At 41.2% G+C, this 25,835-nt stretch overlaps 1 protein-coding gene across 3 annotated transcripts in view; it reads right to left on the bottom strand.

Moving 5' to 3' along the window:
- atrn (attractin) overlaps positions 1–25,835 on the bottom strand; it is a 49,108-nt gene that overhangs the window by 16,883 nt on the left and 6,390 nt on the right. For all 3 annotated transcript variants that reach the window (XR_009791634.1, XR_009791635.1, XM_061796110.1), the window contains exons 5-25: positions 24,926–25,122; positions 24,359–24,527; positions 24,192–24,282; positions 23,360–23,609; positions 21,472–21,655; positions 21,238–21,392; positions 19,544–19,628; positions 17,718–17,938; positions 16,686–16,807; positions 16,460–16,598; positions 15,780–15,961; positions 13,101–13,320; positions 12,114–12,299; positions 10,873–11,118; positions 10,089–10,226; positions 9,917–10,010; positions 8,726–8,778; positions 5,541–5,635; positions 5,378–5,456; positions 5,129–5,286; positions 816–877 (exon numbers count right to left, since the gene is read on the bottom strand). Coding sequence is in view for 1 of the 3 variants with exons in the window: in XM_061796110.1 (XP_061652094.1) it covers positions 816–877; positions 5,129–5,286; positions 5,378–5,456; positions 5,541–5,635; positions 8,726–8,778; positions 9,917–10,010; positions 10,089–10,226; positions 10,873–11,118; positions 12,114–12,299; positions 13,101–13,320; positions 15,780–15,961; positions 16,460–16,598; positions 16,686–16,807; positions 17,718–17,938; positions 19,544–19,628; positions 21,238–21,392; positions 21,472–21,655; positions 23,360–23,609; positions 24,192–24,282; positions 24,359–24,527; positions 24,926–25,122 (3,126 nt within the window). In the remaining 2 variants the exon portion in view is untranslated. The remainder of the gene's footprint in view (positions 1–815; positions 878–5,128; positions 5,287–5,377; positions 5,457–5,540; positions 5,636–8,725; positions 8,779–9,916; positions 10,011–10,088; positions 10,227–10,872; positions 11,119–12,113; positions 12,300–13,100; positions 13,321–15,779; positions 15,962–16,459; positions 16,599–16,685; positions 16,808–17,717; positions 17,939–19,543; positions 19,629–21,237; positions 21,393–21,471; positions 21,656–23,359; positions 23,610–24,191; positions 24,283–24,358; positions 24,528–24,925; positions 25,123–25,835) is intronic.

The raw sequence follows: 25,835 nt of genomic DNA, 5'->3' as shown, positions 1-25,835 counted from the left end.
AAACCCCTAACTTGAAGAGCTCATTCTGTCTTGAAACCGTATTTTGAAACAGTGACCCAGGTTTCAACCTTAACTCGAAACACTAATTTTAAACCTTAGCCCATAGAAATCATTACTGTGTCTTGAAACCATACTTTGAAACCCTAACTTGAAAACTTACAACAATCTTATAACTAGTACTACGGTGAAACACAAAGCTTACCTCGACATAACTTTTTCAAACCTTGTTTTGTAAGCATTCTGTGAAACCCTAATCTTAGTTTGAAATCTAATTTGAAACTCAAACTTAAAACAGTCTTGAAACTAGCCCCATACTTTGAAACCTTAACCCTGGGATGAAACCCTAAATTGTGCTTGGATGTGCAAATTTGAAACCCTAACCTGGGCTTCAAAACCAAAATTTAAACCCTTAATTGGACTTGAAACCATAATTAATCATAGTTTGAAAACCTAATCTGAAACTCTACAATTGTCATCTTGAAAATCATTTGAAACCCTAATCCTGTCTTCAAAGCCTAACCTTTCCTTCAACTCTATTTTGAAAGCGTACTCTAACACCTGCCTGAGAGTGTCAATGTGAAATTTCCGTTTCCTGGCCAATGCTCACTTGTGTGGAGAGTGGCCGCACGCACACACTTCAATCAAGCGCGCAGCTGACACGCCTCCGCACTCAATCTTTCGCAGTCATTTTTCAAAATCAATAACACATTAGAGCACTTCCTGAGGAGATTCCATGCACACCACTGATCGTTCAACACACACACACGAGATCCCTCAAAACACACGCACACACCGCTGTACTTGTGCGTGCTGACCTGAAGAACGTGACGAAGAACTGAACGAGGTCCATGAAGTTGCTGTGCTGCGAGAAGGCGATCTGTGGAGGAAACACAAGGTGACATCAGCACATCTGGATACTCAACTGCAGGGGGGGCGGGGTACAAGATGAGGGGTAAAACTGTGTAGAACTATATAAACTTGGTCCACCATCAATGGGAACTCTTACTAGAACAGCTGAACTTTACTTGGGGTGAACGAGCGCTGACTCCCATTCCACAAGTTTGAATGCGATTGGTTCATTCTGAACAAAGCATTTAACATTTATAAGAGGGTGTGCACACTTGTGCAACCACATTTTTGTTGTTGTTTATTTTGAATACTTGAAAAAAAAATGCCTTTTTCAATGGAGTTGTAGAGGTTATAGGTCACGCCGTCTATTCCATGTAGGGATCAACCAACTGATTTGAAACTGTAACTTATGTTTCAAACCCTGATCCTGTCTTGAAACCCCAATTTGAAGCCCTAACCCGAGCTTGAAATCCTAACTTGAAACTCGAACCCTATCTTGAATCCTTCTTTCAAAACCCTACAACTGGCTTATAAATACTACTACTACTTTGAAACCCAAATCTTATCTCCAAACAACATTTTAAACCTTGTCTTTAAACCATGTTTTGGAACCCTGACACAGGCTTGCAACCCTGCTTTGAAGCCCTAACCCTAGTTTGAAACCATATTCCAATTCAAACCCTAACACTTGTTTGAAACTCTGAACTTGGCTTGAAACTACGGACTTTGTCCAGACCGATACCAGAACGTGATACCACTAGTACCCCTGATGCATAAAATTAACACAATGATATATTAATGTGAACATAGACCTTTCTTCTTTCTAACACACGATGAATCGCAGATGTGTCAAAATGCCGCAGTGTAGCGCCAACTACTGGCGAGGAGCACTTAATGTCTGATTTGTTTGCCTTGAGTGTCGGTGGCTCGTATGGGCAGTCGTCACGAGTACCCGATACCTTGAAATAAGATCGGTGTCACGAACCCCTAGTTTGAACCCGTAATTTGAAACTCAAAAATTGTCATCTTCAAACCCGAAATTGAAACCCTAACCCTGTCGACTATTAGAGGAGATACAGTACATACATACTGTATATGTGCTATCAATGGTATTGCTGCGAACAGGTTTACGTGAGCTGCACAATAGCGTGTGTGTGTGTGTGTGTGTATGCGTGCACACGCGAGACCACATTTGTGAGTAAATACGTGCATGTGTGCGTCTGTCTGTGTGTGGCTATATGTATTTGGATGTGTGTTTGTGTGAGAGTGCATTTGTGTGCATGTATCTGTATGTGTGTGTTTGTGTGTTGACATGCGGCGAGCAGAAGAAAAAGTCAATCATGACAAAAACAATTGTATTAACGACAAGCTCCTTAATCAAGATTGCCATGGAAGTGTGCCTCTAATCCTCCCCACACCTCATAGCCGATCGTAGCCCCCCCCCACCCAGCGCACATCAAAACCCTCGCTACCACCACAACACCACAGCGCCCCGCACTGGCAGCGTTATGTACCTGCGGCTGCCGTCAGTGACAACTCTTCAGCGCGGCTGCTATTGATTCGTCAGCAAAAGCGGGATTAGCATCCAAACATGTGGGATTAGTTTATGAACGTTTGATGTGCCATAAAGCTATTTATGTATGGTTTTATGTTATAGGTCAAGAGTGTTTTTTAACCAGAATGGGGAGGGGAGCGCCATCTGACAATTGTTTTATACGCTACAACAAATGCATCTAATCCAGGATGCAGTGTGTCTGTGTGAAAGCGACATTCCGTTTATATGGTCATCTATCCATCCGTGCATTCAACACAATTTTCATTTCATTGTCATGTTCTTTATCTTTATGGTTTGGCATTTTCTTCATTCTCTGTAATTTGATATTTTTTCTTTTGTTTTTATTTTGAGTTAGTCTTTATTTTTTGTCATAGTCAATGTAATTTCCCCCCCTCACTTTCTTCTCTGTGATTACATTTTTTCACAACTTTTTCTTTTTATCATTTTCTTTCTTTTTGTCATATTCCATGTTGATGATGCAATCGGTATGAAAGTATTTGACCAAGATACAAGCAGGATGTTACAACATGACCGAGTGAGAGTTCTTCCTTTTGACGTTTGCCTGTTCCTGTCGCCGTGGATGTTGGAGATTCTGCTACGAGTGCGAGTTCCGTGTTCAGCTCTCTCTGAATCTTGGATTAAGACAAAAGTGAAATCGGAGAATTTACAGACCTGCTATCTGTGGATTACGTACCATAGCATCGTCTTTGTCAAGACCAAGCCATCTTCAAAGCCTGACCCTCTCAACTGAGACGCGAACTGCACTGAATGCTGGCTTTGATATGACCTGTCACAGTTGATCACAAACGGATTATTAAAGTCCTTTCCAACTTTCCAGGTGTGCTGGTCCCAAGGCACACTTGTCCCGTGACAGGTTTGGTACATAACATGTCAGAAAATAGGGATGCCATTGGGAAAATGTTGATCAGTTTTCCAAACTAAAAGCAGATGCTTGCAAATGTCTTATTTTTATTAAACACAAATATAATCAGTCTGCTTTTACGGCAGATTGCAAAAATCTGAGAATATTTACAGTCGAGACGCTGAAATCAGAGGATTTGGACAATTTAAAGTTAAAACTTTAAATGATTAATCGATTATCAAGATAGTATAGTATATTCTATAAGTTGTCAATTAATCGATCAATTGTCGGACCTCTAAAATCATCATCAAATTTACTGTAATGGTCCCGAACCATTCTCCTCACTGTCTGTTACTTTATCTTCTCCATTAAGGCCATAACCGAAAATAAGCTTGGTTAATGTTTGACCAGCTATCGGTGTGACGTTAACGTAGCTTACCTGTCTTAGTAGGTTTTACAGAGACGCATGACAACAGATGTCGCAGTTATTGTCGCATCTTTGAGTTGCAAACCTCACGTTGCCATTGTGCTCTTCCCGATTTTATCCAAAACATAATCCTCGTGTCAAAATTTACCACATTTCAGATCTCTCCTGGAAGAGTTCTGACGGTGGTAAAACCCCGCCGTGTTTGGCCGGAATCACAGGAGTTGAACTGGAAAAATTGCATGCCGGCATAACTTAGTTATTCTGCAAAATCAAAGGCAGAGGTTGGATTTGCTGGCAATGTCAACGGCTCAAGCCACGCTAGCCACTCGCGAACACACGCAAAGTGCTCCCGCCATGTGAGGCATAAAGACGCACATTGAAGCGCGACCGCACGAGTGCAGACAAGAATCCTATTCATGTGCTTCACGTTCCAACGCAAAACAAACACAAGCCTCAAGTCAACGCTACAAGGAAAAGGACCCCGAGATCATTTAGACACTCACAGGACAAAACATTAGGTACAGCAAGTAAGAGCCAATGCAAGAGCTGGGTCAAAACACAACTTGTGTTAGATCTCAATAGATGCTACACGTGCACCTAATTAAGTGTAAGTAAGAGAGTGCACCACCCAAAGCATGTCTCACGTAAACCTGATTTTAAAGTTTTATGGCTAATTTATTTGTTTTATGAGTCCAATATTAACTTCATTAGCAGTATATGCCTCTCGAGAAGTGGTGCCTTATTGCCCTTGTTACAAATGCACATAAGCACGCACACACTCTTAATTCTTTGTATTTTCTTGTCCTGTTTTTTGTGATTTTTTATTTGTATTTTATGTAATTTTCTTTACTAATTTACTCTTCATGTTATTTTTATTTTTTGTGACATTTGATTTTTTTGTCATTTTTTGTTTGTATTTTTCATTTTCCTTTTTATTTGATGTCATTTAATTTTCCGTCATTTTCTTCATTTGTATTTTTTAATCAATTTATTTTATAAATTTTGTTATTGTAATTTTATTTTCAACTATTTGGTGATATTCCTATTCATTTCTCTTCGTCATTTGCATGTTTGTAATTTTCTAGTTTTTATTTCTTATTTTCTTTTTATTTGCAATTAATTTCAGTCAAGTTATTTCTTTACTTTTCTTTGTCACGTTCTTAATTTAATTTTTTAATCATGATCTTTTTTTATTTATTTGGTCATCTTATGTTCATTTTATTTATTTATTTTTGTCATGGTCTATTTGTTTTTATGTTTCATCAAATGTTTTATAGTTTTATTTTTTATACCAGTTCATTTCTTTTATTTGTATTAATTTATGTTAATTATTGTATCTTTTTTTTAATTTATGTTTATAGTTTGTCATTTTGTCATCATCATGATTAAAATAGTAGCTCAATTTTTTATGGGAAAACGGTTTGGGCGACTCAACCTGTATCTTGATGGGCCAGGTGAAGTTGCTGACGTAGACGAAGAAGGTGATGTTGGGGCTGTTGCGGAAGTCGAAGTTCTCGTTGGAGAAGCTGTCCTTGAACTCCTTGATGTTGCTGCGCGACACGATGGGAATCTCCTCGCCGCTCTGCGTACCCGCTGGACATCAACAACGAACAGCAAATACACGTTAGCATTTAGCCGCTTAATCCATAAATTAACTAATTAAACTCATTCATTAGGCGCTTACCTGTGAAGCTGGCGGCCCAGGTGATGTTCAGGTTGAAGTTCTTGGACGCGTTGATGAACATGTCCAAATCTCGATTTGGCTTGAAGAGGGAAGAAACGGAAATTGTATTCCCAAGCAACGGGTGGCGCTAAAGAGAGCAAAAAGCGCAACAGGTACGACTCACCTCCTCCGGCGTGGCCACAAAGTTGATGGCCGTGTAGTAGCGGTCGTCTTCCTGAGACAGGCTGAAGGTGAACTGGTAGTCAATCAGCAGGGTGTCTGAGGTTGACAAAAAAAAAAATACAAAATATTTTGCACTTGTTGAGACCACGCAAATATCTACTTATGTTTTTAATAACCAAGATGCAGCTTTCTGAAGACGGGTTATGTCCAACTCAGTTAAATTTTGTAAGAGATTCAATTACGATATGTTTATTCAGATTTTTGGCACTTGTTGCACAGCTGTAAGACCATGCAAATGTCTACTTTTCTTTCGAGTGAACAAGATGTAGCTTTCTGAAGACGGGAGGTACGTCTATGCTGCTTTAATTTCATAAGACATAAATGGTACTTTGATTCAATTATGATTTTTCTCTTCGAATTTGCACTTTTTTGTATAGCCGTAAGACCATGCAAATGTCTCTTTTGTTTCGAGGGAACAAGATGAAGCTCTTCCAAAGACGAGGTGGTCAATCACTTTGATTTCATGAGTCTTAAATGTGAGGGAGATTCAATCATGATGTGTCTATTTAAGTTTGCAGTTGTTGCACAGCTGTAAGACCATGCAAACGTATATTTTTGTTTCTAGTGACCAAGATGTATGTAGTTCTTCTGAAGACAAGATAAGTCAAAAGTCGCTTTAATTTTATAAGACGTAAATGTTACAGGGATTCAATCATGAGGTGTCTGCTCAAGTTTGCAATTGTTGTACTGCCGCAAAACCATGCAAATGTGCATTTTGTTCCTACTGACCAAGATTCCAAAGACAGTCGTGTTTTTTCAGAAAACAGACATTTTAGAAGGGCTGAATGATGACATCTATTCAAGTTTGCACTTGTTGCAGGGCTGGAAGATCATGCAAATGTCAAGTTAGTTTCAGTAAGCAGGATGATTCTCTCGGGAAAAATGAGGGCTGTCCGAGTTGCTTTCAATTCATAAGCATTAGCGGGTTGAATTTTGACATTTGTATTCAAGTTTGCACTTTTTTGTATGGCCATAAGACCTTAAATATGCCTATTTTGTTTATCATTTTTGTAATTTACTTTAAAAAAAATGTCTTTCATTTTTTTTCATTTGTATATTTTTGTTTTATTTTGTATTTTGGGGTGGTTGTCATTTTCTTTTTTAATATACATTTTTCCTCCATTTTTAAGTGTAATTTTAAAAATTATTTTTAACTTGTCATTTAAAAAAAAAAAAAAAAAAAAAAAAAAAAGAAAATCACCTTCCGTAAGCACTTGGAGATGTAGTCTGTGGTGTACAGAGTGTATGTAAAATGTATTACAGTATTATGATTGCAGTACGAGATCATTTTAATGGGAAATAGACTGGGTGACCGCCACCCGCCTGGAAGGTATAAAATGAAGACCGTTATGTTCGCGGACCCTCAGGCTTAATGAGATGCTTGACGCTAACCTGCTGCTGCCGCTATAAAAAGAAAATGACTACCCGGGAAGAAAAAGCGGCCTCCAAAAAAGTTTCATCAATTGACTTTCAGTCGCACTCTGAATGCAGATGAGCGCCATCTGCTTCTTGTCACGCCTCCCTGGCATCAAACCCGAAGAGAGGCGTTTTGATTAAAGTGGAGTGTAAGTACACGTTAGCATCAACCCCATGCTGCCATTAGCGACGTCTGAATCAGTTACCCAACGCAAATATTTTACTTTAGAAAAATCTCACGGCACACCACCAAACAAAATGCCGTTTTTTGTGCTGTCTCTGTGATGAGGTAAGATTGCACCACAAGATGGCACCAAAGCCCAGGCTCAATAGGGAAGTAGTAATTGGTGTCAAGATATTATGTTAAAGTGACAAGCTTTGTAAATCGGGGCGGTGCTAAATTTAGCCTGGGTTGTTAGTGGTAGTGACAGACACACATGTGCAAGTCATTAACTTACTTGTACTTTATGGAATTCAAATCATCCATAATCTATTTTAAGGGAAATGTAAGATGAGTTTGAAATGATAAAGTGTTTTGGATCACAGTTTGTAGTATGTTTACAGTTTTAACTATTCATGTAGGCCAGGGGTGTCAAACTCATTTGTGTCGCGGGCCACATTGTAGTTATGCTTTCTCTCAGAGGCCGTTAAGATTTTGAAATCATATAAATATTGAATCACCTGCTTATATTATTAAATAGAGAACAAATTGATAGATGAATAGTTTGCAAATCCAAATTCAAAGGTAATACTTTGTAACTATTGTTAAAGTTACTGTATTGTAAAAAGAGTTTTGGTAACAATAACATGGTTGGAAATATTTATTCCATATGACAATTAATTGTTTTCCTCCATATTTTAGCAAGAATCAAGGCAGTTCAAGCGCATGATTTGCTTTCGCGGGCCACATTAAATGATGTGGCGGGCCAGGTCCGGCCCCCGGGCTTTGAGTTTGACACCTGTGATGTAGGCATTCATATGGGCAGGGGTGCACATCATTTTGGTCTGGTGCTCCAATGAGTACCAGAGGTGGTTAGTTGGTGCTAATTTTATTTTATTTTTTTTTTTGACCCACCGACCTAACTGGATGAACTGATGTCCGTTTGCAGACCTATCCGTGACTTACTTATTTTCTGTACAAATAAAGGAATGAAACTTGATTCTTTGTTTAACGGCCTTATAACTGTTTTTGGCCCCAGATGGTTTACATTTTATCCGTCTAATCTGAGCCAGTCCACAGCCTGTACATACATACATGTAGCAATAGACTTTCATTTCGACACATTTTAAATTATTTCATACCTAGCATTCTGTATATGGCTGTAATTATTGATAGAGACTTACTTTATAATCCATGAGGAAATTGTCATATTTCTAATTTCTGGCAAAAGGGAGAGGACTGTGGTTGTGACAGCCCACACTGGTATTAGAAATGGTGATGATGGGGCTGGGGTTCAGGGGGGGGGGGCACCATCGGGGGGTCTCGCACAGGGCGCCATCCAAGCTAGCATTGCCCCCGACTTGCAGTATGGGACCAGGCATTAAAATGAACAAGAAACTGAACAAACACGGATGCTCTAATATTTCTTTTTCCATGATTGTAGCCGACATTATTTTTCGTAAATAAACCATTATCTTCGGACCAATTAAGTGAAATTGGATCATTTCCCAGCACAGTGGTAGGGAATGAGTGTTCTGAATGGTACTTACAGTAGCATGTGCCTTTCAGTGGGTTGCCTTGGTAACGGTTCTCTAGCTCACACCTGGAACACAAAATTAAAAATGATGAACAACAACAAAGTTATGAAGGACGGACAACAAACATCATTGTTACTTCATTCTGCTCCATCGAACCAAAACACTGAAGATGACCATTAATGGCGTTTGTTTTGTGTGTATGTGCGCACGTGTGCGTGTCTGTGTGCATGCATTTGTTAAAAAGTAATCACAATTCATCCACAGGCTTTAATGAGCAAATGCATAATGTCCGACACCCTGCGCGCAAGCCTGGTCTTCGCGGCGCGTGGTCGGGGAAAGTCAAGCTGGGCCTCGAAATAGCGTCCGCCGTCCGTTTGATGGCGCTTATTAAATGACAATGGCGCGCCACGACGGAACCCGCTGGGACGCCAGCGGGGACGACGACAATCCGTGACAATATGCAGGACGATAAGAGTGAGAGTGCAAGACGGACAAAGAGCGGCGAAGACAACATAGTGGACAGTAAAGACGGGAGAAGGGCCGTCACCATCAAAGATTTTTAGAATCCATTATTATAGCCATTATTCCATGGATGAATCAGAGAAGAAATTATTTTGCATTAAAGTTCATTGCAAAACAATGTTATTAACCAATTATTGGTGTGTATTGTTTGGTATTGTTTAATGATAAAACAAAACCAAGTAAACAACAATAACGCAATATCACACGAGGGCAAGTGTTGTACTCACTAAGACTTGAAACCGAGCGCTACTTAATCGGAAAGGCTACTAGTTTGATATATAGTATCAAACTTCTGGGCCAACTCCGCCAATTACAGGTTTTTCATACTAAGGTAAATAACGACTATTTTTGCAATAGATTAAACTGACTGTTATTTTTTTTTTTTTTCAATACATTGATGCTGATTCAGTTCCTGGTTTGGTCCGTAACATCTGTCAGAAAATAGGCAAACATGTTGCTTGTTCCCACTTATTACAATATTTACTGTTGAGAGGCTGTTGGCTTCAGAGGATTTGGACAATTTTAAGTTGGACAATGGCTCTAAATGATGACTCAATTATCAAAATAGTTGTTGATGAATAGGATCATCGATAAGTTGTCGATTAATCGACTAAATGTTGCACCTCTAGTTATGAGTATGGAGGCCATGAAGGGAAGATTTTGTGCGCTGGTTGCACTTACAGGTGGCAGCGGTCTCCTTTGATGCCCTTGGTAGTACAAAAACATTTGCCATTGTTGGGGTTACACATGCTGGCGTGGCCGTTACACTTGCACGCTGTACCAAAGGGGGAAGAAGAGTTCCAAGTTAATAACCAATCACGTTGATGTTAGTTTCAAAGTCTTTCCTACTGACGCTGGCAGTTGCCGCCGTTGGTGGGGTCGCCGTAGAAACCCGAGATGCAGCTCTCGCAGTGGCGTCCGCCGGTCAGGTCCTCGCACTTCTCACACACGCTCTCGTTGACGCAGCGGCTGTGCCCGTTACACTGACACGCTGACATGAAGAGGAGAACAAGTGGCAATTATTGTGGGAATGCTAACGAGCACGCGTAGGAACTGTTTTTCAAATTCCCAGAATTCACAAATTTTTTTTCACGTCAACAGTCCCAGATTAATGCAGACATTTCACACGTGGGCCTCCTCCTTCCACATTTCTCCACCGATTGGTACCATCTGTGGCATTTTGGTGCCAAGGAACTATGTTGAAGTGAGAGGAGGAGCTTCATTGAGCCAGGCCACGGTACTGTCTAATTTTAAAATAGTCCTTTGGCACTTGTAGGCAATCATACTTGTTTTTATTTTATTTTTTTTATATGGGGGAAGGGTCAATTACTCGCAAATTATCTCTGACCCAAGCCCTTTTTTGACAAAAATATATTTTTTTGCCGAAATCATCTGATGATGCTGACCAGCTCTGCTAAACTCGCCTCAACCCTCAGTTGAACCGATCATGCAATTCTACCCATGATATTCAGTATACATTTTTTTAATGTATCCTGAAATAAAATGGAAAAGAAAAAGTCATTATTTTAGGAAGGTAACAATGTTGTTCTTTATCGTTTGGACGAGGACTCCTTGAATATTCTTTGCAATTCTCCCTAATGGAAAACAGGATTAGGAAGTCCATCGGCAGGTCCCACCTGGGCATCGAATGAAGGACCAATTGTAGAAGGCCTCGCCGGGGCACATGCTGGCATTGAGGGCAGGCGGCGGGTTGGCGGGCAGGCCTGGCAGAGAGGAGGGCACCGGCACGGATGTCTGGAAAGGTCCCCGGTACGAACCCTCCATGCACTGGCCTTTGCCCGTGTTGCTGGCGTCCGTGCACCAGCCGCAACCCGGCTGCTCTAGACACTGGCCGCACGTACGGTAGCCGGAACAGTTCTCTGCTACAAGCACAAAAGAGAATTTATAATCAAATCTGCTCTCAATATGCATGATTTCTTCATGTATAGTTGCAGACGGTTGAAGAAAGTTTCAAAACAGTATGCCCAAGTTTTAATACAGTGTGACAAGGGTTGAAGAAGCTACTTAAATTTTATTTTTATAGCACTCTTCACAGGGAGGAGTAGTTCAGGACATTATGTTTCAAGACAATGTGGAGATGTTTTAAGACAATATGACTTCAAGATGACATGGCGAAGTTTCAAGGCAGTTTGGAAATGGTATGCTGAACTTTCAAAATGGCATGGCAAACTTTCAAGACCCTATGACTGAGTTGTAAGACAATATGGCCAAGTCTTAGGACAAAATGAGCTCAAGATGATATTATTGTGAAACAAAGTTTCAAGCCGGTGTGGGGAAATTTCAAGATGGCGTGACACATCGTTAAGATGGTGTGACACAGTTTCTAAGAAGAAAATTCAAGATCGTATGACTTCATGATACCGTGGTGAAATTTTAAGAAGGTGGGACAAAGTTTGCATAAGGGACGATGATTGTTTCAAGACGTGTTGATCAAATTTCACAATGGTATAACGTACTTTCAAGACGGTTTAAGAAGGTATGACTGCAGGACAGAATGGCAAAATTCCAAGGTTGTATGACAAGAGTTTCAAGCCAGTATGCCGAAGTTTCAAGACAATATGCAGACATTTTAAGACAGTATAACTTCAAGATGATATGGCAAAAGATGGTATGATGAAGTTTCAAGACTGTATGACAAAGTTTAAAGGCAGTATACAGAAGTTTTAAAACGGTACAGCACAGTTTCAGGGCAGTATGACTTCGAGACGATAAGACAAAGTTCCAAGAATGGCAGACAAAGTATTTAAAGAAGTTTGACGAAGTTTTTAAACAGTATGCCAAAATTTTTAGATGGATGCGGACATTTTAAGACAGCAGTACGTCAAGATGGCATGGCAAAGTTTCAAGAGTTTCTTACGTGGACATGTGCTCAAGGTGTACCACTCCATGCACTGGCCGAAGGGGAAGGAGGCAACGTAGGCGTTGGAATCCACGCACTGCTTCATGTTGCTGCACCACATACAATCCGAGCTGCCGCTCGTACACTCGCTGCACGTGGCGCGCATGGCGCACGGCGTCCGGCACTGTTTGGCGCTGTGGTTAGCTGTGGAAAAAAACGGCACAGCAACACGTTAGCTCGGTGACGTTAACAACGCAGTTTGTAATTTAGCTACAATGCGGCGTAAACGACCAATTGGTTGACATAAACAGAACGCATGTAGATATAATGTTAACCACGCTAACTCTTGTTGCGCTTTCACAAAGCGGTCCAGTTAGGCTGGGTACGGTTTGGAAAGGTAAATGCTGATGAGTCATGTCTGCTTTGTAAATGCTGATGCTAATGGGGTCAACAACAGGAAGTTGACACAAAACAAACTATGTCAAAGTAAACTGAACCATACTCCTGCTGCCGTTTCCACCAAGCTGTCTGCTTCGATACAGTATGCTTTGTAATGGCAAATCCTGACGCGTGCTGCTGCTAGCTGCGTAAGCTATAAGTGTGAGGAAGTTGACCCGGTCAACATATCGTATCAAAGTAAACTGAATGGTACCGCTTGGTGGGAATGGAGCTTTTGGTTAGGAGACATTTTCAAGTTCAGCAACAAGCGCCACAATAAAGAAGCATTCGCGTTTGATGAATGCTAATCATGCTAACGAGAGGTGCAGTTCCACCAAGTGGTCCGGTTTGGTACAGAACAATAAGAACAGAAGAGTAATTGTTTGTGCTTGTTTGTCTACATAGAATGACATGAGCGATGACACTTTCAGAGAATAGTAGAGCCCCAAACTGTAACGCTTGGTATAAAATGACTTTTTAGCCAGTGCTGCTCAGTCAAAATTCCCTAATCCTAATTTTACAGAAATTAGCCCATTAGCATAGCACAGCGTGATTCAGCGGCCCCACCTGGCCGCTCGCACAGGCTTCCGTTGACGGGGCTGATGCAGGTCTGCGCCTTCAGCCCACTGGAGGCGGGCTCTGCCAGGTAGCCGCAGAATCCGGCGTCGCTGGGCTCGCCAGGCAGCCACTGCAGCGACGTGTTGGTGAACGGCGACATGTCCTCCCAGCACCAGTACGACACGTTGATCTTACGCAGGCCCACCCAGGGAGTCACCATCGCCTTGTACTGCGGCAAAAGAATATGCGATATGACGACGTTTTTAATATGCTATGGCCAAGTTTCAAAGAGAGCATGGGGATGCTTTAAGACGCTATGCTAATGTTTTAAACCAATATGATTTCTAGATGTCACGACGAAGTTTCAAGACGACATGATGAACTTGCAAGCGGGCAGGATGACATTTTAAGATGTGTACTGTATTTATGTTTGAATACGGCTTGCTTTCAAGAGTGTGATGACGTTTCAAGACGGTATGAGAAAATATCAAAATGTATTCTGAAGTTTTCAGATGGTATGGAGAACAGTCATGACTGCTGCGGGTATCCTGAAATTTTACAACGGTATGACTTGAAGATGGTATGGTGAAATTTCAAGGCTGTACGACAAAGTTTCAATACGACATGGTGAAGAAGGTTCAAAGATTTTAAGATGTGTACCAGTACTCATGTTTTAATACTGTGTACTTACAGGATGGTCCAATGAGGTTTGAAGATATGACAAAACAAAATAGTACGCTGAAATTTAAGGATAGTTTTACGAAATGTCAATACAGTATGAATACAGAGAAATAAAAATTAAGGCACCATGGCAAAGTTTTTAAGACGTCATTCCAAAATATCAAGACAATATGCCACCTTTGAAAATATGACAAGGTTTCTGATATTTCAAGACAAACAAAGTTTCAAAGTAGTATGATGACATTTTAAGACTCCAACTTCAACACGGTACGGCGAATTTTGAAGTTTCAGGATGGGATGCCCAAGTTTTAAGACCATACGCTGACGGTTCAAGAAGGTATGACAACGTTCCAAGATGGAATGTATTCTGAAATTTCAAGGAGGTATGATGAAGTTTCATAGACAAAACCAAATGACAACTTTTGAAGACAGTATGATGATGTTTTAAGACTGTATGATGCAGTTTTAAGAGAGTATTAGTTCAAGACGAAGGTGTGACGAAGTTTCAGGATATATGACAAAACTATCAATTGATATTCTGAAGTTTCGAGTCAGTATGATGACATAGCAAACGGTACGCTGAATTTGACAGCGGCTCGTCAAGTGGCCTCTCGTCGCTGAAGTGCTCCGCATTTCAGGACATTGTGGAACATTCCGGGATGCTCCGAGTCCAAAAATACACTTGGATGGTTTGGTCTTATGACGACTAAACAACAACAAGAAAAGGACGTGAGAGGAAACTTGGCCCCGCCATCAATTTCACAGGCTGCGCTGAGCGCTGCGATAAAAGTGCGCTATCGGCAAACCGTCCCATCTTCAAATCAATTTCCATGGAGCCTTTGCGCTGGTAAACAAAGAAAAGAGCTCCATCTCGCTGGAGCGGCGCTCCAATTACACTCTCTCCGGCACATCCATTGCAGTGCAATTCTGGGATTGATTGATCGTGTCTGGAAAGGGCGCTAAACGTGGTGTCGACAGCCCCCAATCCTGCCACCCAAATCTCTCCATACCTCGCCACCACACTCGTGACCTGCGGGATCGTGTGACGTTTTATAAGGGGAAGTTTCAAGACTGTTTGCTGACATTTAAAGACTGTGTGACTTCAAGACGCTATGGCGAAATTTCAGGGATGTATGACAAAATCTCAAGACGATATGGTAAAGGCTTTAAATGGTCTGCGTATGCTGTAGCCTCAAGACGGTATGGCGAAGTTTCAAGACGTTATAACAAACTATCAAGGCTGACATTTTCAAGATGATGAGTTTCAAGGTGGTATGGTGAAGTTTTAAGACAGTATGATGAAATTGTAAGGCGGTATGCGGACGTTTCAAGACAAAGTGAGTTAGATAAGGTAAGGCAAAGTTGGAAGAAGGTAGGTCGCCAATGAAATATGAAAATAGTGTGCCAAAATCTCAAGACGTCATGATGAAGTTTCAAGACAGTATCACAAAGTTTCAAGACAGTGTGATGAAGTTTCTAGACGAAATTCGGTATGTCTTCATGACCGCAATGCGAAGTTTCAAGACGGCATGAGGACGTTTCAAGACAGTAAGGTGCCAATGAAACATGAAAATGGTATGCCTAAGCTTCAAGACCGCTTGACGAGTTTCAAGACAGGATGATCGTGTTGTAATTCGGCATGGCCTCAAGACGGCATGGCGAAGTTTCAAGACTGCGACTTCAAAAAGGTATGACGACCTTTGCAGAGTGGATGACAAAATATGAAACTTGTATGCTGAAGTTTCGAGAAGGTGTGACGTTTCGAGATAAGATGCTGATGTTTTAAGGCGGTATGACTTCAAGACGGCATGGCGAACTTTCAAGATGACTATTAAAGCCAATCTATCTGAATGAGATAGAAGTTTCAAGATGGGATGCTGACCTTGCAAATTGATATGACTTCACCATGGCACGCTGAAATGTACCCTATACCCCCTAGAAGTTTTCAAGGGTGGAATGACAATGTTTCAAGACCATATAAGGACGTTTTAAGATGGGATGGCTTACCACCACGCTCATGATCTGCAGCTCCTTGAGGACAAAGTCAACCTTCTTCTGCGTGGTGAGGGAGGCCAGTACGGAGTTGTGGCTACGGCACGCCAGCTTGGCGTTGTCGTAAGAGTCCTTGGCCGTCAGGAACTTCAAGCACGAGTTGCCCACCAGGTGCCAGCTCTCGCCACACACGTTCTCTGCAACGCAACACAAGACAACACACTTGAGTTGCCAACGTGAAAGCAGTTTTATTCAAGAGAAATTCTTCAGCGGTCCCGCGGAGTTCGGTACGGTTTGGAATGGTAAATCAAAACGTGTTGTGTGTTTTTGCGATATGGCGCTGGCTGTGTAAATCCACCGAACATTTTTTATAACCGCAAGATAACGTCATGCTGTACCGAAACTAAGAGAGCTGTACTGCTTGAGGGCTCACGTCAAAGAAATTGTACTGTTTGGCAGTACATTTATAAAAAAAATTGCAACTGTTGCTCAATCACAAATCCTCGTCCCAATTTTTAGAAAGCAGTTAGAGAATTGAGTGAATTGATTAATTTAAATTCATGTAAATTATAAGATGAGCCACTGTCGTTTCGTCAAAATTCCTAAAGTCTCACAACTGAGGCTGTTAGCATAGTTAGCATCATTCTGCGCTGGGTGATAGCCACATCTTGGTTCAACAACGTCGGAGTGGTTACCAGGCAGCGAGATGCACTCCTGGTTGCGCGGTTCCCACTGGCAGTTCTGGTCGGCGGCGCAGCTCTTGCAGCTGGTCTTCTTTTTGCACACGTAGGACGGGTTGTCTTTAGGGCAGCCGTCAAAGTCCGCCACGGGTCCCTGGAGAAAAGACCCACAGAGCAAAGCACAACATGAACATCACGTAGTTGTGGTGGTGTTGATTGGGTCGTGTGTTGCGGTTGCTACCGAGACGGAGGTGCAGTTGCTTCCCAGGGAGACGCACTGCACGGAGCACCACTGGCAGCCGTTGGTGTTGGCAGTGCAGCTGTAACAGTCCGTGTACTGGTCGCAGCGCTCGTTGTCGGCATCTGGGAGGCGAGCGGATCAAGACTTCAAGTCAAGTCGGAGTTTCAAGACAGTATGCTGGGGCTGCACAATTAATCGAATTGTAATTGTGATCGTGATTTTGGCTGCCACGATTAAATGAGCCTGATCGTCTGCGATTTATTTACATTTAAAATGCATTCAAATGAAAAGCCAGTGCCGGCAGCCTAATGTTATTGCATTTTATGCATAAACTGCATTTGCTTCTATTAAGTTGCAGTTCGTGATTGTACTTTGTAACAGCATATTTATTCAGTTAGCCCTTGGAAAATTAGAAATTTTGGGATAATTATTGTTCTTATTTTTTATTATTATCTATCATTACCAGCCAGACATTTTCAACCGCTTATCCGAGGTCGGGTCACGGGGGAGAGTAGCTTTAAAAATTGCAAGGACGAGGTAAAGTTTTAAAACAGTAAACTGAAGTTTCAAGACAACATTCTCAAGTTTCAGACTGTATGTCAAAGTTTCAAGGTTGCCATCATGACAGTTTGACAACATTTCAAAACGACATGATGAAGTTTCAAGACCGGATTTTGTCGTTTTCGGACTTTCGGCCCAAGTTTCGAGATCGCAAGCTTCAGCTTCCAGAGAGCATGTGAAAGTTTCAAGACGGCTTTCATGATGACATGACATGATTCAAGACTGTATTATGAAATTTCAAAACTGGAAGCTCAGATTTCAAGACGGCATGCTGACGTTTCAAGACAGCACACCCAAGTCTCAAGTCGGTATGCCAAAGATGCTAAACCGTATGAAGTTGTAAACCAACACATAAAGATAGTATTCCAAAATCTCAAGCCGATATGACGAAGTTTCAAGCTGCTTTCGTGAATGTAATTTACAGTGTAACAACGCGTCTACTCAAAACACAGGCTTTGCGGCGCCACCTACAGGATCTGGTGTTGCAGGACGCGGGCATCTGCTGCTGCTCTGTGTTGGGGTTTCCCTTCCAGGGCAGACACGACGCCCGGGTGTCGTTCCACACGCAGTGGAGGCCCGGAGAAGCCTGAAAGCAGGAGGCAGCCGTGGAGAAGGCGGCGCAGCGGGGACTTGTGTACGACAAAACGTCACTCAGAAGAAGACTGTTGAAGCCTCCCAACACGTACATCACCCTGCAAGCAGCAAGAGAAAATTTTAAACAATCAAAGCGGTAAATACATATCGAATAGGTGCAAAATGTTGGATTTGAGGAACAAAAATATTCAAATTAAAACAAAATTATTATATTAAAAGTAAACTAGTTTACTTTTTTTTTTTAACACGCATTTACTCATTTTTATTTGTCTTCATTGATCTCATTAAACAATTGGTTAGTTGATTTACCGTAAATTACAAAATGAACAATTTTATATACATATTCAACAATTTAGTATTTATTGTATTGAATAAATTGTAAACTATAATTAAATTATAAATACAAATTGATGTATCTCTCTCTCTCTATATATATATATATATATATGTGTATTATATATAAAATTAGTTAATTATAAAATTATTTTAATACTACAATAATTCAAATGTTTTATTTGATATGATAAAATAGTTTATTTTAATAGCTATTTTAAAATATTTAAAATTGTATTTATAAATTATTGTAAATAAGCAATTCAATAATATAAAGACAAAAGTTGCTGAATGTGCTGTACATGTAAAAAAAAATGTTTTGTTAATAAAGCAACCATTTAAAGAGATAAATGAATAAACTATTTAATAAAACAATTCTATTTATGTTATTATTTATAATTAATGTAATTATCATATATAAACTCATTACTTAAATAAAACGAATGGATAGGTAAAACATTTTTACTGATATATTTGTTTATTTCCAATAAACCAATTAAATGATTATTTAATTCCGAATGACAAATATAATGTAAAGGATATTTAGTGTATTCTAATAAAATAGTTGATGATCATTTTAATTTTTTCTCTCTACAATTATATTGCAACCAATTATTTAATAATAATAACAAATGTACTTAAAATGTTAAGTTTAATTTTACTAACATACTTTTATTTTTGATAAATCAAGCCGATATTTAACAAGGTGAATGTGGAAAAACTATTCTCATAAAATAATTCATTTTCATTTCTACATATGATTAATTGAATTATAATTTTGTCGCTCGTCCTTGCCGGTGTACGTCTCGGCTCCAAACGTATTGCACGCCATCTGGCTTCTCACTGGGAAGTTTTGTATCAGACAAGCAGCTGTGAGGACGCAAAGTGATGAGACTAAAACGACCTTGGGGTCGTCACAACCAGCCGAGTGATAATTAGCCAAGAGCTAATTGAGAGAAAATGTGCTGTCGCGAGTCCTTAAAAAGTCTCACACAAGACAAATTGATATCATTAAAATGTGACATGATTCACATTACAAGTGATTGAGTAAAAAAAAAAATAAGAATTTAAAAATCCAAGACTCGCACAGAATTTCAAGACTGAGCGATGACGTTTCAAGACGGAGCGATGAAGTTTTAAGATGGAGAAGATGGATCAAAGTTTCAAGACAGCGTGATGAAGTTTCAGAAAGCGAGTTAACCCAGAAAGCCTGTGACGTCCCTCTGGCCCAGCATCAAGTCTTCTTGATGTAAAATATTGATGTTGATGATTATTAACACAGGCTTTCGACCTATTTTTTTCTTACACACGTCTGAAAAATCACAGCAGAAACATGTATTAATATGATATTCTATGTATTATATATGTACCCGTCACTGGCGACCGCCGAGTGGCCAAAGCGGTTTGGGTGGTGAAAGAGTTCTGGTCGTGGAAGTGGCGTCCACTCGTCGCATGCTGCGGAAAAAAAAGAAACATTACAATTACGTTTTTTTTTCCCCCACGTCATGTTAATATTAAAAAATGTGTCTGAAAGCTGCTGCTAAATTAGAGCCGAGCATCATTGCGTCATCCACTGTACAAAGGTAAACCTGCCATCTGGTGTGAAAAGGCGGTACTGCAGGCTGTGTGAGTCCTATGACGTCATTGGTGCAATGTCAAGCAAGGCCTTAAAAATGCAGCACGGTGATCGGATGCAGCTTGTCCAGGAGAGGCAATTAGCGTAATTAGCAAATAGTCAGCTAATGAGGATGACCCCTAAAGTTCCAGGAACAGTTTTTGCTACATGTAGTTCCTGGTACTAAAAGGTTCCAGTTAGAGCAGAGCTGTTCCAAAGGTTCCTGGACTCTTCCAAAGTCCAACTGAGTGAAGGCTGGACCAGATTAATTACCCTGTAACAACAGTAGCTTCTGCAGTTCAAACACAAGATTGTCCTTCAAAAGTTTCTAGTTACCGAGAAAAGTTCCTGATGTCAAACCATAAAGCAAGTATACAGTTCCAGGAACTTAGTTTTTGCTACAGGTAGTTCCTGTAACTGAAGGGTTGCAATCATATATGTTCAGCGCTACAGTCCCAAAGGCTCTTAGAACTTGCAGAAGTACCATAACCCTAGCAGGATCATGTTTTCATTTGCATTCCTAAAGTTCCCAGTTTTGAGGTTAAGTCTGCAATGCAAACGTAAGAATGGTGTTGGTGGTTGTGTATGTGGCATTCGTGGGGCTGTGACAGGGTCTACCGTACATGGTTTATTGCAGTGGTTCTCAAATATTTGACACCTACAAAGATTCTTAGCTCTCCAAGTACCACCATCTTAATCGACATTAAAATACAGTATTGTGTTCATCAAAACAAGGCAGGTTTTATTCTTTAAAAGTACAATTAATAATATTGAAAGCCACTGTGACATTATGGAGTCTTAACATAAAAAAAAAAAAAAACTGTCCTCAAATGATTCAATTAAACAGTACATACCATAAAGAATTGTGCCTAAATAAAAGTTTCAAAATAAACATTTCATATTTTTTTCAAAAGCCCAATTTTTAGGGAAAACAGACATGGAAAAAAGTTGTCAGAATTAGGAAAAAGAAAAAAAAGGTCAATTTTACTGGATGAAACATGACCTTGTGAAAAATTGCCATTTTTTCCCCAAGAAAATTATACCATATATAGGGGGGGAATCGTAATCTTTACGAGAAGGCAGTCATTCATTTACTTTGGGAAAAAATATTTTTTCATGAAATACTATTTTTATGACAAAAATGTTATGATCCAAGTTAAAAAAAGATTTTTTTTCAAGAAAAAAAAGTTCTGTTTTAGGGGGGAATTTTTTGCATGTGACAAGCAGTGGGTCTGCCACGACCCACAGCTCAGAATCTTACAAGACAAATTCATCATTTCGCATAGACGAGAGAGAACCTGCGTACCACACTTTGAGAATCACTGGTTTAATGGTTGTGGTGTGAAAGGGTGTTACTTGGCAGTGGGAGCTGTGACTGTGCACGTGGTGTTAGAGGGGATGTGCCCGCGTGTACGTGGTGTTCGTCGGGGGTGCTCTGTGTGTACCAACCCAGGCTGTAGGCCATAAAGTCAGAAGAGAAGCACTTTGCGCCGTGACTCATGGAGGTGTCGTTGTGCGTGTTTCCACCAAACACCAGCATGGTACCGCTCACAATCACGGCTGTGTGGAGATAGCGGAAGAATCCGCTGTCCCTCATGATGGTCCTGGCACAAAAAAAACAGCGACCGATACAGTACGGAAACCGCCCTATTTCGCCAGCCACCGTTCACGCCGTCCACTCACCACTTCCTGCTGTCCACGTCCAGCCGGTAAAGGTCTCCGGCAAGGCCGCACTTACTGGGGCTGAAGGCCTTGTAGCCTCCGTGCGTGTAGATGGCTCTGGTGGCGGCGTCAAACACGCTGCTGTGCCCGTAGCCGCCCTGGATCAGAGCCCCGTCCGTGGGCACCACGCTCCACTGGTTACGGTCTGCACGGGGAGGAAAGAAGCAATGAAGATCCGTGTCAAAATGTGCTGGTATGACAATGTTTCAAGATGGTATGATGAACCTTCACGTTGGTATGATGACGTTTCAAGATGGTTTAACGAAGTTTCAAGATGGTATGATGAACTTTCATTTTGCTTTGACAAAGTTTCTAGATGGTTTGACGAATTTTCAAGATGGTATGACGAACTTTCACGTTGGTATATTGACATTTTAAGGTGGTTTGACAAAGTTTCAAGATGGTTTGACGAAGTTTCAAGATGGTTTGACAAATTTTCAAGATGGTATGACGAACTTTCACGTTGGTATGATGACATTTTAAGGTGTTTTGACAAAGTTTCAAGATGGTTTGATTAAGTTTCAAGATGGTATGACGAACTTTCACGCTGGTATGACGAACTTTCACGCTGGTACGATGACGTTTCAAGATGGTTGGACGAAGTTTCAAGATGGTTTGACAAAGTTTCAAGATGGTTTGATAAACTTTCAAGATACTTTGACGAAGTTTCAAGATGGTTTGATGAATTTTCAAGTTGGTATGACGACATTTTACGATGGTTTGACGAACTTTCAAGATGGTTTGACGAACTTTCACGCTGTTTTGACGAACTTTCACGCTTTTTTGATGATGTTTCAAGATGGTTTGATGAATCTACAAGATGGTATGGTATGACGAAGTTTCAGGTTGGTATGACGATGTTTCAAGATGGTATGACGAACGTTCACGTTTCAAGATGGTTTGATGAAGTTTCAAGATGGTATGATGAACTTTCAGGTTGGTTTGACAAAGTTTCAAGATGGTTTGACGAATTTTCAAGATGGTATGACGAACTTTCACGTTGGTATGATGACATTTTAAGGTGGTTTGACAAACTTTCAAGATGGTTTGACTAATTTTCAAGATGGTATGGCGAACTTTCACGCTGGTATGACGTTTCAAGATGGTTTGACGGAGCTTCAAGATGGTTTGACGAAGTTTCAAGATGGTTTGACAAAGTTTCAAGATGATTTGATAAACTTTCAAGATGGTTTGACGAAGTTTAAAGATGGTATGATGAACTTTCACGTTGGTATGATGACATTTCAAGATGGTTTGACGAACTTTCAAGATGGTTTGACAAACTTTCATGCTGGTTTGATGACGTTTCAAGATGGTTTGATGAATCTTCAAGATGGTATGGTATGACAAAGTTTCAGGTTGGTATTATGACATTTTAAGATGGTTTGACAAAGTTTCAAGATGGTTTGACGAACTTTCAAGATGGTTTGACGAACCTTCACGTTGGTATGATGACGTTTCAGGTTGTATCAAGATTATTCAAGTTGGTATGACTAAGTTTCAAGTTGGGATCCTGAAACTTCAAGATGGTACGCTGAAGTATCAAGACGGTATGCTTAAGTTTCAAGGCAGTATGGAGACGTTTCAAGATGGTATGACAGTTTCAAGATAACATTTCAAAGTTTCAAGACAGCATGCTGAAGTTTTAAGACTATAAATAGAATTGGAAGACTGTATGCCAAAGTCTCAAGATGGTTTGCCAACATTTCAAGATGGTATGACAGTTTCAAGACAGCATGATGAAGTTTCAAGACTGTAAACTGAAGTTTCAAGATGGTATGCTGAACTTAAAAGACTGTGTGGGCGAGTTTCTGAAACTGCGTGCCAAAGTTGGACTTGTCTAACTTACGTATGTTGTACTCTTGCACCAAGCTCATGTATCCGTAGAGAGGACAGTGTCCGAAGAGCACCAGCATGACGGGGGCGTCGCCCTCCTGCAGGGGGGGCACCACGTGGGCCGAGTGTCCCACCACGGCGTATTGATCCTTAGTGCGCGGGCTCAGCAGAACCCACGTCTGGTTCTGAACGTGGAACACCCACAGCTGGCTGGACACATTCCCCGTAGAGTCAATCTTACCGCCGTAAATGTACACTTTGCCCTGTGGGAGAGGGAAACATTTCACACTTCTTGAGCCACCAGCCACTTTTTGCAGCCCCTCTTGGGGAAAAATTCCCAAACATTTTAAGCCAAATACACACTTCAACCTCCCAACAAAGTTGGCGCACCCTCTCTACCTGCGCACACCCTAAAGAAAACTAGTCAGTGTCCCAAAGCTTTTCAGCCATGCACCCTCGCCATCCCTTCAGGGTGCGCACACAGTCCTCCAAAATTTAAGAAAAACGTTTGAAGCAAGGCACCAGAGTTGGAGCACTGCCTGTCTCCATACACACCGCACGCATTAAAAAAAAAAAAAGAAAGGCCAAAAATTCCACATTTTTTAAGCCCGGTGCCCTTTTCAACAAGCTGACACAGTTGGCGCACCCCCTTCTCCCCTGCACATTTGAGGTGAGAATCTTATTGGCATTTCCAGGGGAAAAAAACCCTGAGTGAAGTGCAGTAAAAGTGAATGTCCCTATTAACAATGTGGCATTTTCCTTCCCTGCCACCTCAAAGCGCCCTCAACAATCTTCAGAACATCAAATATCGAAAGTTCTTCTTAGCTTGAATAACTTGGACTGACCTCATAGAGCGCCACCGAGTGTCCGTATCGTGGCGGGACCGTGTTGACGGACGGGTCCAGCGTCAGCCACGACTTGCTGCTTAAATTAAACCTAGAACAACAACAAAAACATTATTATTATTATTATTATTATCATCATTACGATTCCGATTATGATTGTGACTCACGCTTTGACCATGTGATAGTCCGAGGCGTTGAAGACGTATCCTCCGATGACCCACATGACGCCCTGGTCCACCACCGCCTTGTGCGAGGCCCTGGCCAGGCCCGGCTCAGAGAAGGCTTCCCGGCTCCAGAAGCCCGAGTCGGCGGGAACGGACACGGAGCAGTCGGGACCTAAATGTGATTTCAAAAAAAAGAAAAGACTTTGCTTTGGACCTCCTTGTGTTCAGCCATATTTAGTGCAGTTTACCAATGTTATTTGGTAGATTGCCAATTTCTGTTTTTGTTCCATTCATAGGACTCAGAATCAGAATCCTCTATTTGGCAAGTATGTCAAAAACACACAAGGAATTTGTGTCTGGTAGTTGGAGACGCATTTTAAGAACAAAGGACTTTGATTTGGATATTATCTGACTGGTATGAGCCGAAGTGTTGGTTCTATTGCTTTATTGCTGTATTCTTTTTTACTTCCTGGTTTCATTCAATTGCAATGGCTTCGTAGTACTCTTGGCCACTTTTTGATAAGGGGATTCAGACGCCACGTGACCGTCGCATCGGAGCAGCTGGCTCACCTTGCCACCCGCGCGAACAGTCGCACGTCTTGTCCCGGCAGCGCCCTCGCTCGGGGGACCCGCAGTCATCTGGGCAGTAGGGCACGTTGCAGGCGTCGCCTTTCCAGCCGTCTCGACACTGGCATCGCGGCGCCCCCGTGCCGTCGGCCAGGCGGCACTCGCCTCGACCCGAGCAGTTGTTGGGACACGTGTTCACCCTGTCGGGGAGGATACAACTGCACGTTGCTGAAAAGCAAAGTCTGAATAAAACATCACAGGGCCTCTGCTGAATTATTGACACTCGCATCTGCTCTTGTGGAATCTAAGGTCTGCTCGTTTGCCACTGGAACAGGCGGCTAAAGCCAAAAAAAGAAAAAGCTCGCAAGGGGAATTGTGAGGATTTATTTGCGCAAAACAAAACTCAACTTTTGACCTCCAGCATGAAAACAAACCTGGTTCATTCTGGTTGATGATTGACAGCGTGCGCGTCTCATACGCAACCTTCACAAAGACTTGAAGCAATTTCTTTTTTCCCATTTTTCAAACATGACGTCATTGTTCAAGTGTGATTGGAGAATGTGACCGTGTCAAAAGCACATTTCCATTTCCTTTTTTTTTGTTACGGTCTATAATTTGTTTCAAGTTTCAATGTGAAATTGAACTATTATTCTTAGATATTCTGCATATCAACAGTTTTGTCAATGCCTTTCCTTCCATCTCCTTTTTATTTTGATCATTTTACTGCAGTTTGCGTTTCCCTTGGTGTCATGCCTGCATTCTTGTCTAGTTTGTCTACATCAGGGGTGGCCAACTAGTCAGAGACTAAGAGCCACTTTTTTTTCTGTGTTACTGCAAAGAGCCACATACACGGGTACACATGAACATCATCTTTTAATCATGTATGCACGCATACACAGACCTCTGCTCAGCC

This window comes from Phyllopteryx taeniolatus, chromosome 13, assembly GCF_024500385.1.
Source record: "Phyllopteryx taeniolatus isolate TA_2022b chromosome 13, UOR_Ptae_1.2, whole genome shotgun sequence".
Classification (NCBI taxonomy): domain Eukaryota; kingdom Metazoa; phylum Chordata; class Actinopteri; order Syngnathiformes; family Syngnathidae; genus Phyllopteryx; species Phyllopteryx taeniolatus.
The sequence above is the reverse complement of the archived record's forward strand: the minus strand, read 5'-3'. Positions and strand labels throughout refer to the sequence as shown.